A 16,467-nucleotide genomic window follows, 5' to 3' on the forward strand; every position below is an offset into this window, starting at 1 on the left:
AGCAGAGGGCGACATTGAGCCACTTTGCAGGTCAACCCCTGCAATGCAACGTGGCTCTGTGGTCCAGCAAATGATGACAGCAAACTCCACCACAGATTTTCAGTTTTTTAATAAAAGATTTCTCTTTTTTGTGTTGTTTTTACACATTTTAAGGCATCATGCACAAAAAATAAGCCATACTAAAGGCATTATGCTTACCCTCTACCAAAAATTATATGTTCTAACATTTGAAGATTTGCTGTTAAAAATAAGTTTGTACAAATATGGCATGTAAGCTGGCATGTCAGTGAATCTCGAAGCAGATCGTTCTCTGCTTTCACCGTTTTTGTAAACATGGCTTTGAGCAAAATAGGGCTGAGGAAAAGACAAGAGAAAGGGAAAGCATGCTTCAACGTGGGGCTAAATTTCCCTGAAAAGCATGCAACGCATTTTAAATCATATTTACAATGCATCATTTTTACTCTCAACTGAGTTATTTTTTAAGTGTGTCAATTAAAGTTAAGACATTAAAAACATTGTCGACAAGAACAGACAGACTGACAGACAGACAGACAGACAGGGTGTGTCCATAATATTCCCCAACCCCAACACAGATGTAGCTCAGATTGGTCATCGGACAAAACACTACAAGATTTTTTTTTTTAAATACATCAAGCATTGTAGTTGCACCTTGAGACAAGTACTGTCATATGGGGGGTATTACAACCCTTAAAAAAACACAAAGGTTCCTTTAGGTTTTAATCAATTGATTTTGATAAATTTGTGTGAAACAGCCCAACTGGGACTGAGAATTAGGTTTTGAAAAAATCTTGTAGTGTCCACCATGGCAGACATCCGGGAGGTGCCGGTAGCTTTGGCACAGTTGTGTCCAGTTGTGCTCTTCTGTGGTGATCCGTGTGCGTTATACTATATTGAAGACCATGGATAGATACTGTTCATATGAAACCTGGATCCAGCCATCCTGGTCTGTGTCGTACCGCCTGAACACGTCAGTCAGCCTCTGTGAATAGGAGGGAGAAAGAGTGAATGGAACTTTTCAAGCATAGTTATACCAAACTCTGATTTCTCATTGCTCCACAGTCTGCATTACAAGCAGATTATACAAGCAACAGATTGGGTTTTACATTGAAACATCATTGTTTCAATCACGATTTTACCTCATCATCATATCACATTTCATGCGTTTACTACCATGGTTAACAGACATTCATTACCGGGCCACTGAATAATGTAAGTTTTTGAATTCTTTATCATACACTTCTGTATTACTGCATATCAACACAAGGTCACTCATTCAGATCTAAGTCTGAAGTGGAGGCAGAGCTATTGTGATACCTTGAGCTCGGCACTTCAAAAGCGACTGTTATATTACTCTCCAAGTGTAATGAAAGGTTGCAGCCACACTTTGCACCTTGCGCTAGAGTTGTATGTGTGTGAAATTACTGAAACAGAACATGCAGGCTCAAGTGGAACATAAATAATGTAATAGCGAAGACTGTAATGTGTTTGCATAATTAAAACTCCCCTTTGAATCTTATGAATACAAGAGTAGCCTTGTTGTGATTCAAGTGCTAAACCAAAGGACAACCCATATTCGCATATGTGCATACTTTTGGGGGAAAAAAATCATACTATATGCAGTTTATTTTGATGTAGTGAGAATCTGTTACCTGTAGTACAATACAGCACTGGATGAAGTCATCGAAGGCAACCTGTCCCTTCCTCTGGCGGTCGAACTTGTCTATCAGCGTGCCGTAGAACTGATCTGATAGACGATAGCCTGCACACAACAGCGAATATGACATTAACAATATGCTAGATATACTGTGGCTCTGAGCACCCGAGGATCCTCAGCAATGGGAGGAAACAGCTCTTAGGTGCAATAAAGCCTCACCATCGCTTTACAGTGACGGATATTTACTACATGAACGCTGAGTATAAATTAAGGCTCAAATTCCAAACTATTGCTTTAATAAACAATTTCCAAACATATACAGTGCTACCAAAAACACAAAATCTGACCTTTTTGACCCAGACCGCTATGCCCTCCACCACAGCATTCAAATTTAAACACACAAGCATACTTTGCTGCTCACCGAATCCAGTCAGCGCCTGTCTGAGCTCGTTCTTATCGATGAAGCCAGAGTTGTCCCTGTCGTAGGTCCTGAAGATGTTCTGCCAGTCTGTGATGTACTTCCACACGCCGGCAAACTCGTTGAAGTTCACACCACCTTTATTTTCCCTGTCAAACATGGCTGAGGGGTGGCGGGAGGAGGTAAAAGACATTACTCACTCGCTGTTTCGTACACCTCATTTACACCTAGTATTAAAATGGAACCCGTTTCAGGATGAACCAGATCTTAAATGATCCGATCTTGCCTTGCCATTGAGATCAGATCTCTGCCCTCTAGAGTAAAACCTGCATGTGAGTAATTTGAGGTGGCACCAGATCAGCTCCAGGCTCCCTTAAAAATCACAGAGCTGTTGAGTTCAGGGGAACTTTGTAAACTTTGTGAAACACCATCTACAACACTTAAGTTAACAATTCTTCTATAATTATATTTTATATTATATTCTTCTATAAAACAGATTGTGTCAGTTTGCCCCGGCCACTCTGTGTCTAGATAAATCATAAACCTTGTTAACAGCAGATCAGCTGAACAGATGAGTGCAACATGTCGCACACAGTTATTTCTTACTGTACAGCATTAATTTCACACCCATACTGCTTTAATTTTTCACACAGTTCTGTTGAATAAAACATTTTTATTACAGCTATGTCCCTTTTGGGCTTCTTGTTTGCTCATTCTTGAAATGTGAACAACAACTTATATTTCATGTTATCTTAAAAACAAATATTTGTATTGTTGTTATGCTGTGTGCGGACACCAGCAGGTCATGCCGACAGCATTTACACCTCACTAGATCGGCACGCAATGCCAGTGAGACTCCATCCAGATGTGGTCAGGCAGATCGGATCGCATTCTTATCACAACATATTTACACCTTGCATTAACATGCAGTTTTCCTCATCCATAAAGATGGCATTTTAATACCAGGTGTACATGGGGTTATACACTCACACATATGCACACAACTCTAGATATGCTGGACTCCAGCGCGCAGTTGGGATGAATGCTGTGACATGAAAGGCAAAATTGTAGTTTTAAAGGGCTGTCAGAGACCAGAGAAGTGTAAACTGTGAGTCTCACACTTGACTAACTCCTGCCTCATAGGACTATGTGAAGAAAAGTGCTTCATCCTCCCCATCAATACTCCACTCCTCACCCCCGTGCGGTTCAATCCAATTACCTCCCAACAAAGGGAGTCTTATCACAGGATATGCTTCTTGCTGGGGGACTATTAAACAACGGAATTACTGAGTGTGGTACAGTGGGAAGCGGAGGCGATGGAATTATAGGGATTTAGTCTGCAAGTCGCACAACAAAAATGTGACAAAGTACATATGAGACCTGGGGAAAGATATTCTTTACATATTTTTATCTAAACTGGAAGCAATAGCGTAAAATGTGGCAGCAGTTTGGAGTTTAAAAAAAACAAATCAGCCACATTCTCTAACATTGAAAAGGAGAGGTACATTACAGTACAAAAACATATTTAGCTTTATATGTGCTGTGTCGACCTACAGCAGTACGGTTAAGAAGCTGCCAAACTAGTCCTCAACTACAGAGCAGAGTTTATAGTTTTTAACCCCAGTTGCATATTACAACCTGAGTGTAAATAGATCGATATTTGGAGTCTGAGGCAATCGGCAGCTGCCGTTTGAGACAAGCTTTCCCATTTCCTCCAGATGCTCTCCCCTCCTCCTTTTATTGATGGCTGCAGGTTTCCACTCGAGCAGCAGCAGCAGTAACTGAAGCCAAAGATAAGTTTGTCTCGGCCCTCAGATTGCTCAAAACGTAATGAATTTATCTGGTTGTCATGGAGAGGAGGAAAATAAACACCTTGCATAGTCTGAGAACAACGGGTGGCTGTGTAAAAATGAGTTGGACATGTCTTTGTCAGCAGCTACTTACATATGATGGAGCGCACCGTCACTGGGTTGAAAGGAGTCCATGTGCCTGTGAGACAGAACAACACCAGTTAAAAACATACCAGTCCGGTGAGATTAGTGGGCTGTTTTAGTATCTATTGTAAGAACAACAAAACTAAAAACACTTTTAACAACTCTTTTACATATGGATTCATCGCTTCATTATCTTGGGATAACAAATGAGAGCAATGTTAATCTTTTTGATATTATGTGTGGGATAATCTCTAAACTCTTAGATTTTTGCTGTGTCGGTTGAGGTTAAAAGAATGACACCATAATGTAACTGTTTTGCATAAATAGGCCTTTGTAATAGGCCGCCGCCTCCTCCTGCGATACTGGCTGGCATTTTGGAAGTGAGGTAGTAACAATCTGTGAGGAGACAAATGATGGGCAGGGGTCATGTTCCCACAAGCACCACCCACACATATAATGCACTCAAAAGACAGAGGAGGACAAATGCATTCACCAAATGGCAAAAATCACATTAAAGGAGGAGTGGATGACATATGAATGCATCTTGACATTTCATCCCAACGGTTGCTTCAAAAAAAAAAAAATGCTTATTTTTCATTCGCAGGACAAACTCTTCAATTATATGTGAATCTGCCCGTCACTTATATCGTCAGAAAAAGACTGACTGGGCCTTAGTTCAGCAGGGTGTTTATACTTTATGGCCTAATTCACACTCTCAGCTCTCAAGACGCTGAGATTTATCTGGGTATCTCAATCTTTGCTGACTCACCATCTCACTTTATTACAGAGAGGGCCGACAGTTCAGGACCAGAAACAAAGAGGAGTGAGCGTGGGAGGATGCAGAGAGGAGCGACCGAGAGAACGCATCAAAGAAGAGAGGAGAGATAACCAGATGAGCAACGGCAACAAAAGAGACAAGACCAGAGGAGACGATAAGGAGCAGAAAACATTTGCAGTTTCGTTTTTGTTGCAGTAACCTGAACTCTAGCCTACTTTTGCTGACCTAAGATCGCTCCCTGAAACTCTATCTGCAGACCCTAAAACAGCATCTGCAGGATTTTAACATCTTCTTGGCGTGGTGGGGAGCTTTTTTCACACTGTGCTGCTCCTGCTTGATTCTGATTTCCCTCCACAGTAAAGCTATGCCAGCAGTAAGCAGGTTTGCAGTGAGAGCCATAAGAGCTTAGATAGCAGCTCTTTAAAATAGAGAACCTCATTTAAATAAAAAGGCTGCAAGCAAAACACAACGTAGTAATTTAGTTTCACATTTGATTTATTTACACCTAGATTTCACCTTTGAAAAAGTCCAAATGTTCAAATAACTTAATGAATTTGGGACGTCAAGACCGCAAGATACCAAGCATGCTCTTCAGTGTTCAAAGAAGACACTCGACATTCCCTTCCTCTTCCTTGCTTTGCTTTATTGATAGGTGAGGCTGTCTGGGACTGTGGGTAGAGCTGTTCTGGGACCAGGCCTGAGGCTCTTACTGGAGCTGGGGTTTGGGCCAGAATCTATATTCTTACATTATATCTATTGGAGTCCTGATCTACAGCAACAAACATAAAGTACCATAAGTGTGCTGATGCTGGACCAATTTGTAGAACCAGCCAATGTTATTTCACTAAAACAAAACTGCTCTCTCAGCTGATAACAATATGTTGGAAACTAAAGAGTAGCCATGGAATATGTTTCACTAACTGTGGGTGTTGCATGTCTTCTCAGTGAGATCACACCAGGATGCGTCGCCAGCCAGGTCTTTAAACACTTATTAATTGGCATAAACCCTGCCGACACTTCCACCAACACGGCACTCTTGAGCCCAGATCCCCCTCACAACAGAAGCCACAACAGAACTAATGAGTTCCACAACAATCCACTTGTTTGGTCTTCTCTCTCCACAATGAAATTCACCTGACACGCCACCATTTCTTAATGAGAATAAAAGGCAGGGCCCTTTTTTCGTCCAGACTGAAGTATCTTAACAACTACATGATGGATTGCCGTATCAAGTCAAGTTTCATTTTGATTTCACCAGTACTTTGGTCTATGATTCTAATCAATCTCTGCTGTAGTTTGTGTTTAGTGCTAATTAGCAAATGCTAAAACGCTAACACGCTAACCTAAGAGAACATGGTAAACATTACACCTTATGTTAGGGTGCTGATGTTTGCATTAGCTCAAAGCACTGCTGTTCCTACACATAGCCTCTCATCACAAATCCAGTAAAAACTCAAATGTATCCACAGCTATTATCTTTAAGCTCAGACGAGAAGAGACTTGTTTTCCACAGAAATTACAATCGGAGCAATGTATTGTCTCTGAATTGTTCATATCAAAATGTTCAATGTCAAATTAAATCTGTAAGATGACCAGCCGATCAGACAGGCAAAGACACAGAGACATCAGAGGTCCTTTTGTAATGTCTGTATAAATGTTGCTTCACCATTAGAGCAATCACAAAAATGACCAAAGGCAGAGAAAAGAAGAACAAGCTGTGACCTTTCCAGCCACACTGATTCCTCTACACACACACACACATGCACCTACACGCACACACACACGCACACTTTTCGCACCAGTAGCTAGCTGTGAGGTCACCAATGTATGCCAGACAGACTGCGGCTGCCCAGTGTGAGGTGGCCAGTATGGTTGAGATGTTTGTGTGCGTCTGTGTGTGCGTCTGACGGCCGACTGGCACAATACACCCTCTGTCCGGTCCACACACTGGGCTCTCTCACTGGTGAGCCAAACTGCCAGTGGTGAGGTGGAGAGAGGGAGAGGTGAGGAGGAGGGGAGAGAGGGAATATGGGAGTCGAGAAGGGAGGCAGGCTGGTGGAAAAACAGAGTGAGGTGACCGCAGTGTATACACACGCATACATATAACGGCTGTGTTGGAGCTCAGTGAGACGCTTCAACAAACGCAAGCACAAATGGACGTGAACTTTACACACAAACCCAGAGTATTCGTAAACTTGAACCAAAACACACACATGAGCTGAACTTTGACTTGACAGGTTAGACTTTGAGATGTACAAGAAAAGAAATACAGTTCCCATTAAACATTAAAGCACCATCATCATGATTTGGGTAGGATTTTCACTTATGATGTACAATCTTTCAGAACAGCAGGACTGAGCCGAATCATGCCTTGATGTGTCATAAAAGATTAGAAATAGTCACTAGCCAATGGGTCAGTCAGCAAGTCATTCTCAGTTTCTGTTTGTTTTTACTCTTTATGCCAGCTAGAACTCATGATGTGTGAGACACACACCAGCAGGCTAGGATCAAGGAATCTAGTTACTCATATACAGCACTAGTGCCTCAGAGAATTAGCTCAGAATTACAGGGTGTAGCACAGTCAGTGAGTGCATGAGGCACCTCGCGCACTATTCAGCTATAATAGAAAAGGCTGAGCAATACTGAAGATTGATAACAGGGCAATGATTTCACGGGCTGACAAAAGTCAATGCTCACTGCCTTCCAACTCAACTCCAGTGGATGTATAACTGTAAAGGTGAGAGCAATCTGCACAGCAAGCCCTCCGGATCCCACAAACCTATCAGCAATTTTTTGTGGCTATTACTGCTCCTACACACTTAAATAAATAACCCAAGGAATATGTGTGCGCAGGAGAGTGGAGGAACATGATGGCAAGTTGGTATGATGTCTACTCACTGCTGAGCGAAGGGATGCCAAAAATTCCATATTTATAGCAAATGGCCCAGCTACAAGGCGTACACACAACACAGACATGCACATACACAGCGGCACAGAGCCAATCAGTGTCTCATCAGGGATGGTACATTGTCACACCCAGGATAGATAGAGGGATGGAGAGAGGGACGGCGAACAGAGGGGGGGAGTAGGCAAAGTGGAGAGCATGGGCAAGAAACACAGAGAGAAAGTTAGAGCGAGAGAGGACAAACAGTCAGAGGACACAGCAGGCACTGAGCTGCTTCCACATCCTCCTGAGGAATGTAGGGAGATGAAATAGGAGAGGAGAGGAGAGGAGAGGAGAGGAGAGGAGAGGAGAGGAGAGGAGAGGAGAGGAGAGATGCTGCAAAACAGTCTCAGTCTCTAACTTTGTTAGTGTCTAATTAAAACAAGGAAAAGAATAATCTGCCAGTAGGAGGAAGCAATGTCAAGCTTGTAATGGAGTTTGTAACACCAAAATGTGTGACATCACCTTCACAGTGAGCACAGAGCCTTGCATCAGAACAGTCTTTTCACTTTGAAAAACAAACAGAAACATGGAGCGGGAGGCGGACCGATTTCAGTACTGGAAGGGGAGATGAGGAGAGGAGAGAGCATGTGGTGCAGAAACAGCAGTGGACGGAGGAGTGTAAACAGCAACAGCAAAGCCCCAACAAGCCCTGCCTCGCCTCTCCAGCCTCCAGGGCCTCGGTACTCTCTGCACTCCGCTCCTCTGGGGGAGGAGAAGTAAAAAAAAAAAAAAAAAAGGAGAAAACAAGAGGTAGATGCTAGAAAGAAAGAAGTGGAGAGGACAACAGCAGCATGGCAGACAAAGCTTGGCAGGGCTATACGGGATAATTTAAAGCTTCATAACATTGACATTCAAATTCTAAATCAGCTTTCAAATGCAAAATCAATATTTCAAAATCTGGTGCTTCTGCACAGCTGCAGATAAAGATTAGGCTACACTAATATTATTACTATTACATTGTTTGTTGAATTAGATTCCAGGTGGCCGTGTAGGATCGTTTCTGAATCGTGGGATCCAATTTCCAATCGCTCCAGAGCACCATAAAGTCCATAAGTCAACATTTCTGAATGCGTACATGTAATTACCTATGTTGAGTTGAGTTATATTTATTGAACAATGCTGATTTAATTTTAAGAAATCACGCAATCTGATGAATCACGTTATTCCAATTGAGGGTTTTTTTGGGGGGGTGATGACATGACAGGTATTCAAAGCTTTATTCCAAAATTTCATTTCAAGCTTCAAATGTATGTATACATTGCAATGTATGCCTTGCAGCCCTAAAATTCAGCTGATGGTGTGAGATTGACGTAAATAACAGCAGTATTTGCATGGTCAGTAGAACCGCGACAGACAGACAGACTGACTGACTGACAGACAGACAGAGGCAGGGATGCTGGCTTTATCTTTAATTTCAGGACATAAAGCAGTGCAGTTCGTGTTCAGCCTCACTGGCTCTGTTTCATATCGCAGTGAGCCTAATGAACTGGCGGAGGCTGGACCGGGAAAACCTGTCGCGCACCACACGCACATACACAGCAAGGAGCACATACGCGCAACGCTGGAGAAAATGCACACATGCGCGCCAAGTCAGTGAAAACAAAAAGGTTACTTACTGACCCTTGGAATGAATGCAGACGAAATGAGCAACATTCACACATACTGTAGACGCACACACATTTTCACGCATGCTACACACACACACACACACACACACACACACACACACACACACACACACACACACACACACACACACACACACACACAAACACACTCATGCAGACTAATCGGTATGCTGAGCCAGAGCCACTGCGCAGCCTGATAACAGCTTCTTTCACTGCTGCTGCTGGCTTCAACGCTTCTTTTTCTTCCTCCCTTGGAAGAGCCCAGAAAAATGGGTTTCTGAGGGGACTAATCTGTTCAAAAGCCTTTGAAAAGCTGCCTGAGTGATTCGGCCATAAACTTGATGGGGCGCATATTATATTTTAATGAGAAGACAAACAGCAACCTGTGCTACAGTTCAGTTTCTGGGCAACCTGTGCTCTGTAATACAGGTCTCGTGGATCATTACTGTATTTCAACCACACGATCGCATTGTGAGCAAGGTCAAGAAGCAATGCTGGTGCAGTGTTGCGTGTGGGCATGAAAACAGACATTTTACCAGCCTACTGCTCCCCTTGCAAGAGTAAAACTGACTTCACTTGCCAGGATTCTGAGAGGAGAAGATGACCTGTATCATTTATTCAGCACCGCTCCCCAAACTGCCTTGCAGAATCACAAGTTGGTTATTTTTTGTTGCTGTTGCTGTTTAGAAGTCCCGGTGGGAACTGAACCCTTAATCCCGTTTGAATCCTGCTCCTCCTCTTGAGCTACACAGGACCAAGAGTGAGCACACTTCCATCACTAGCAGCTGTAATTCTCATGTTCCATCCCTGTGTCCTTTTCATGCTGATTCTTTGGAGTTATTTCCTCTCAGCCCTCAATCTTTTGCAGATGGACTCCCATTCTGCAGGACAGAAAACACTCCTCCCTGGATAACAATTTCAATAAGCACTGCTTCCTTAGTTACCGTTACTATGACTGCTAAGCTTTCAATTTTCACACAGTACATATGCAGTACGCAAGGAAAAGGTGGGCAGATTTACTTAAAATTCTTCTTTTTTGATACAAAAGGTCCTTTATTTCAGACACTCGTCTAAAGCAGAGATATCCCGAGCTGGACCTAAGCATTGAAATCAGGGCAGATCAGGGCATCCTTTACTGAACTCTACTGTGTTTTATCCATCTCAGCCAAAATCAAACAGCAGTTGGTGAGGGAGGAACCTCGACTCTGTAACACAGCTGTACATTCAGAGCGGAGGGAGTGTTTCTAACAACTCCAACAGGAGGAGACATCTTCTCCATAGTCAATATTAGGAGTCACTGCAGGTAATCTTTTATTAACATCAAATCAAATAATTGAAGCTTATAAACGTAATAGTTTTAAATCAGGACCTTCAGTATTCAGATCAAGTAGCTTGTGAACAATAAGGTGTGTTGGAGACTCAGTATCAGCAGATATCCAATATTTAAACACTCAAATTGGGACCGGAAAACAATTTCTTAACTGTGTAACAGTAACAAGAAAGCAGCTCTATGACACTTTGGACTGGTGTGGACTGTGAAAAAACAATTTCAACCACCAGCTGTTACAGTGTTGAGTCGGCCGTCGTCGCAGGGACGCTGAGGCATACTGAAGCATTCGCTTTGAAGCTTCACTGATAAACTTTTCACCTACTTCTCTGTTGTACTGTGACGAAAATAAAACTCCATTCATTTTTCATTCAGTTCACCTGCCACTCCGGGATAAAAATAAAATGACAATCCATTTCCTGCTGAGGCTCGGTAGTTGTTTAAATCAAAGAGCAATGGAGAGCGACGGTGTGCTATGAGGAGATGGGAGGGAAGCGGCGAGATCAAAAAGGAGGCAGAGAGGGAGTAATGAAAATGTGAAAAAGGCAGGAGGAAAGAAGACTGAGGGAGGGGAGAGAGATAGGAAGGGAGCACACATGGTCAGAAAGAAACAAAAAACAGGGACTGGAAACAGTCAGACACTGATACATACCATTCGATAAGGCCTGCTGGAGCTCTGAGTCCGAAATCACTCCGCTCCGGTCCTTGTCAACCCTGGGGAGGAAAATACAGATTAGATACCGCCTGCATTAAGCACTTCACACACCCACACGCTCCAACACACAATAGAAGCGGGCATCAACGCTCGCCATCTGAAACTTTATCCTCTCGAGCGCGTGTTAGTATTTCAACACTTCACCAAGAATGAATGGAGTTCTATGATCCCGACACACAAGGCAGCTTGTACGCCATAGCTCCCCTGAGACTGGTCCGACAAGCTCTGAGTGTGTGCGCAAGCTGATCCTGAGACAGCAAAGTGAAACTGAATGTTGGCAACATGCATAAGTAACTTGTAGGGCAACCAGCATAATGTCAGTCTGAAAGAATTTCTGACAGTCTAGCATATCTTTAAAGTGATATGTGAAACCAAAACTAAAAAGCCAACTGTTTCATAGAAGTGTTCCCTAACCGGCACAATTACATCAAAGATGTTACAGGGGTGTCTGATGGCATAACAGTTAACCCCAACTGCAATGTCCCCAGCTCTTTTCTGGCCAGGGACCATTGTTACATTTTGTAACCCCCCCTTTATTTCCTGTCTGTATCCTGCTTCACTATCAATTAAAGACAAAACCTAATAAAAGCAGCTGCAAAAGGGTCAACATAAGGAGACATTCACGAGTGTTTGTCATGATGATAAATAAACTTAAATCTTTACACTGTCCTTCACTTTGTCCAGGTCTGTGGTTTAGATCTAAAGCAATTACTCAATTAATAAAAAATAATCTACAACAATTTCTATTGAAGCAAAAAATGGCAAACATTCTATAGTTTCTGACTGAAATGTCAATATCTGCTGTCAGAAATTGTGATTTTTCATTACTGTGTGCCATTTTATGACCTACATGATCAACGATATTCAGTTTACAATGATAAAACTAACTAGTTTACAGAAAAAAATATTTTTACTTGTGTTATATAAAGGGACCACAACCTGCATTTCATTGTGTAACCCTGTGGGAATGACAAATAAATGTACCCTGAACATTGATATAAAGCAGAGAAAACATTCACTTCACATTAGAGAGGCTAGAACCAGAGGATGCTTAGCATTTGTGCTTGGTAAATTATTTAAATGACTATTCGCGTCTCACAATAATAAAAATAATCAGGATTATTGGTGTGGTGATGATTTGGCGCCGCCTTCATTAAGTGAGTTTTCAATTCTGTGTCAGTATTTTAAGATACAACTGAAAAACACTGAAGTGCACATCTATTCTAGGGAGGGGGTGGCTCACTGGCTCACATCAGAGAAAGGGAGGGAGAGCCACACTTCAGTACATAAAGGTAATGATATGAATAGGCTGTCAAGTTATTATGGAAAAATACTTAGTGGTTTAAAGTGGCTGCCTATGTCTTTGTCTCAAAAGGATCTCTAAACACCTCCTGTATTAATAGGTTGAATACATGCCAATAAACTCACGTAGCGAGATGTTAAACCACTAAAAGTTATGTTTTTTTCTTTTTGTGTTTAATGACGATCAGAGTAAAAGTAGATCTTAGAAATACTTTCTGGACATGTCATCATCTCATGTCCATCATCCAGAGGTTTGGGATCATGAAAAACACATACTGCTAGTTCAGAATGACCAAACATTAGGGAAACCCATTTCCAATTAAAAGGCATTACATGACAAAAATATCTGAAAGCTATAAGGGAATTTTTTTTAATTGATGATTGATACCCCCCCTAACTCCAAGAAAAGAGGCAGAATTCTCTGAGGTGCAGAGACGTTAACAGGCTGGACGATGACACATGTAACGGACCTCAGTTTGAAATGTAGCTTAGTCAAACATCCAGTGACTCCGTTGTTCCTTAGCAACCTGCCTGACCCAACCTGTTGACACAGAGCATGCTTGACAGTCTGAATACCAGCGGAGTGGAGGAGGGAGGGGAGGAGACAGGGGAACCCCCACACAGGACCGGCCCAGTGCTGACTTTGTGGGCTGGGTTTCCGCTCGCAGCCGTGACGCTTTATGTGCGGTCACATCTCCACGTCTGCAGTCGCCATTGCTTTCTACACGGTGATCAGCTATATGTCTGTGTACCCCTCCCCCCCAACCTAAATAAAGAAAAACAAACATAAGGAGACCTGCCTGGTCTCCCTGGGGAGAAAAATCAGCTCTCAGTAAGCCTCCATAAATGAGAGCTTTGTCACAGTGAAGGTGAGGAGTGGTTGGGTTTGGGCAGGCAGGCAGTGAGGGTACCCAGCCTTTACCAAACACTGATACATTAACTCAAATTAGTATGCGTGTGCAGTATGAGCCCCCTTTTCTCCCTCTGTCTTCCTCTACTAACACACTCACTCAGCCTCAGGTAGAGTTACCTCGCCAGACTTTTACGTAAAGCGAGCTGAAAAAGAGAAACATCATTAAAACTCTCTCTCGCCTTCAGCGTAGACAGTCAAACATCTGGCATTTCCATCTTTCACACTGTCAAACACAGAAGTAAAAACAGCCGGACGGCATAAAACATCATGGCTGAGTCGACTACCCTGCTCACATTTTCCCATGTTTCACTGTTTCCTACTAAGCAATCAGGTTGTAATATGGCTTGTGGAACAAAGGCCGCCCTACTTTCCACATAAACGATCCAAATATAAGGCGATGTGAGTGTGGCTCTCATAGCGGAAAAGAGAAACTTCCAAATGAAAGCTGCATTCACAAAATCTTCCAAGGAAATCCTGATGTCCAACAGTCAGTTTCCATTGCTACTTTTTGTATTTGTAAGTTTTTTCAGTGATCAGTGATCACATTTACTGTGTGTGCAAAGAATCATGTGTAAAAAAAAAATCTCACTCACTCCTTTGTTCATTTATTGCAGATGAGCCAAGTTCCCTTCCTACAAGTTCTGATTTGTTACTAACGAGGCTGAATGTGCTGTCGTTCTAAAATGTTCAGTGTTCATCCAGCAGCAGCAGATAGTCGGCGAACATGTTGTTGTGCTTGCCTAGCAACAAATCTGCATTGTTGACCTAAATCCAACACATCTTGACTCTTGAAGGGTTGGGTGCAAACATTTTTGTCATGCTAACATCATTCTTGAGAAAGCAGGCAAAACAAGAGTGACTTCCTTGTGGTTCACTCAATGCCAAGTCATGGAAATTAATACATCTAAAGAACAAATGAGATAAAATTAGACCGCAGTCTGCCGTCACCATTCACTGTGAAACACCTGGAGAATGAGTGACTTCATTTCTTCCTCTGCTATTATCAAACAGGATAAAGAGAGTTTAAAAGCAGGCGGGTGAGTCACAGTGTGTAAGTCACTTAGACTGAGAGGCCTCCCGTGTCAACTATGCTCTATTGACTCAGATCACATGACTGAGGGAATTCCAGCGCCGCTCTGCCAGATATTCACCAAGAGGCAGCAGATGAGGCAGCACAATGCTCATGTGAGCGAGGTCACCTCGTGTTCGTGAAAGCCATACTCGTGTATTTATATGACCTAAAGATATATGCGTACACAGTCATGATGGTCATGAGAAGTGCTGTGAATGAAAGACTACGAATGTGTGAGAGATTTATCGAGAAAGAGATATAGGAGACAAAATGTGTACATCCAACCTGATTTCTAAGGGGTTTTGCGCCATACATAAATAATTTGTTAAGGGTGTTTCAAGCCTTGAAATGCGTGCAGCATGCCAATGTTGTGAGAAAGCAAAGCAGCAGGAAAAAAATCCTCTGCAGTATTACATAACTCTATAGCTTACTACTACCAGGGGCCAAAGCATATCAAGTATTTCCTTCTCTGTCTACTACTGTGACCTTCTTAGCTGCTGACACACTTTTGACTCAGGCTATGGAGAAACTGATGGCTGTCAGTGTTTGAAAGGCGGCATTGACAGTTTAACACCAGTTAATGAGAAAGTAATACAGTTTCGGGTTGTTCTGGACAGGGCTTTCCAACGTATTCACGCCTGAGTCCCATAAATAGACACACGCTGAGTCATATAGACTCACAACTGTCAGACTTGTTTAGGAAACCCCATCCTGAGAGGATTTTTCACTGCTGACCTGGTGCAGATACAGTCAGCAAGAGGCCCATTCATAATTTTCCTCTCGTATCTGTTTTTAAATGAAAAAGATTGAATTGAAGTGTCCCTCTTTTGCTGGGAGGACCCAGAAGAAAAGCCTTCAAGGACTCCTGGAGGTCCTTGGACCCCAGTTTGTAAACTCTCATTGGTGTTGAATGCAGTTCACTGGTTGGGCTAGCTGCTTTCCTGCGATTCATTTCGAGGCAATTTAACGCCAGTAATGAAGCTCAGTAACACGTCTGGGGTGTAATAATATAATGTTTTGTAATGTGAACGGCTGAGTGACGTGTGATAGCTGGTGGCTATATGTTGTTCACTGTGCGGTAGTGTTTCCAGGAAGCTCCGCAAACTGACAGGTACAAGTGACAAATCACTACTTTCACTGCGGGGCACTACCGTAAGACAAAAACAGTTTAAGAGCGCGAGAGTAAAGACAAAACACGGGCTGTAAAGGAAACAGTTAGTGTCACCACCACCACCCTGCCCCACTCTCTTCCTCTCCGCGCCACAAACAGCAGTTTTCACTGCGGAGCGGAGTGAAAGACAGGCAGACAGCAGCGAAACAAACCGCCTCTTTCCACTCACCTCTGAAAGATATTCCACAGAAAACCTTGATCCGGAGGCGCGTTGATATGAGGAGGAGCTTTGTACGGACTGTGGTACGCCATTTTAAAGGGAATGCTTTGACAGAATCGTGCAAGTAACACCGACAGACTGCTCTTCCTCCTGCTGTAATTCCCTCACTGGACGGCTTCAATCGGACTCGGCCACCCGACGTTCACGTTGCTGCCTGCCTGCCCCCTCGCGCACAGAGGCGTGGCCAATCATTCACCACTTCCCATAAGGGGGTGACGTCACACCCCGCTTTCCTTTCAGCGGCGTAAAATTAGAAACCGTATTACTCAAGCTACAAAAATCGATTTTAAAATGAGAAAATAAACATCCAACATGTCCTGTTCCCCCACACGCAAAAGAAGAGTATTTTTAGATAATTACCTAAATG

The 16,467-nt window shown here is 42.8% G+C and overlaps 1 protein-coding gene across 2 annotated transcripts; it reads right to left on the reverse strand.

Annotated features, from left to right (window-relative positions):
• Nucleotides 1–92: 92 nt before the first annotated feature.
• On the reverse strand, nt 93–16,243 carry pdcd6 (programmed cell death 6). 2 transcript variants are annotated; one of them, XM_041961414.1, is made up of 6 exons: nt 16,050–16,243; nt 11,360–11,421; nt 4,038–4,082; nt 2,097–2,255; nt 1,671–1,780; nt 93–1,000 (listed from the first exon to the last, which is right to left on the reverse strand). In XM_041961414.1, the coding sequence occupies exons 1-6, from the start codon at nt 16,130–16,132 to the stop codon at nt 902–904; spliced, it is 558 nt and encodes a 185-aa protein (XP_041817348.1). In that variant the 5' UTR covers nt 16,133–16,243; the 3' UTR covers nt 93–901. The 2 variants fall into 2 exon arrangements, with proteins under 2 accessions (XP_041817348.1, XP_041817346.1); XM_041961412.1 differs by having other exon boundaries at nt 2,085–2,255.
• Nucleotides 16,244–16,467: the final 224 nt, after the last annotated feature.

The sequence above is a fragment of the Chelmon rostratus genome, chromosome 20 (assembly GCF_017976325.1).
Source record: "Chelmon rostratus isolate fCheRos1 chromosome 20, fCheRos1.pri, whole genome shotgun sequence".
NCBI lineage: Eukaryota > Metazoa > Chordata > Actinopteri > Chaetodontiformes > Chaetodontidae > Chelmon > Chelmon rostratus.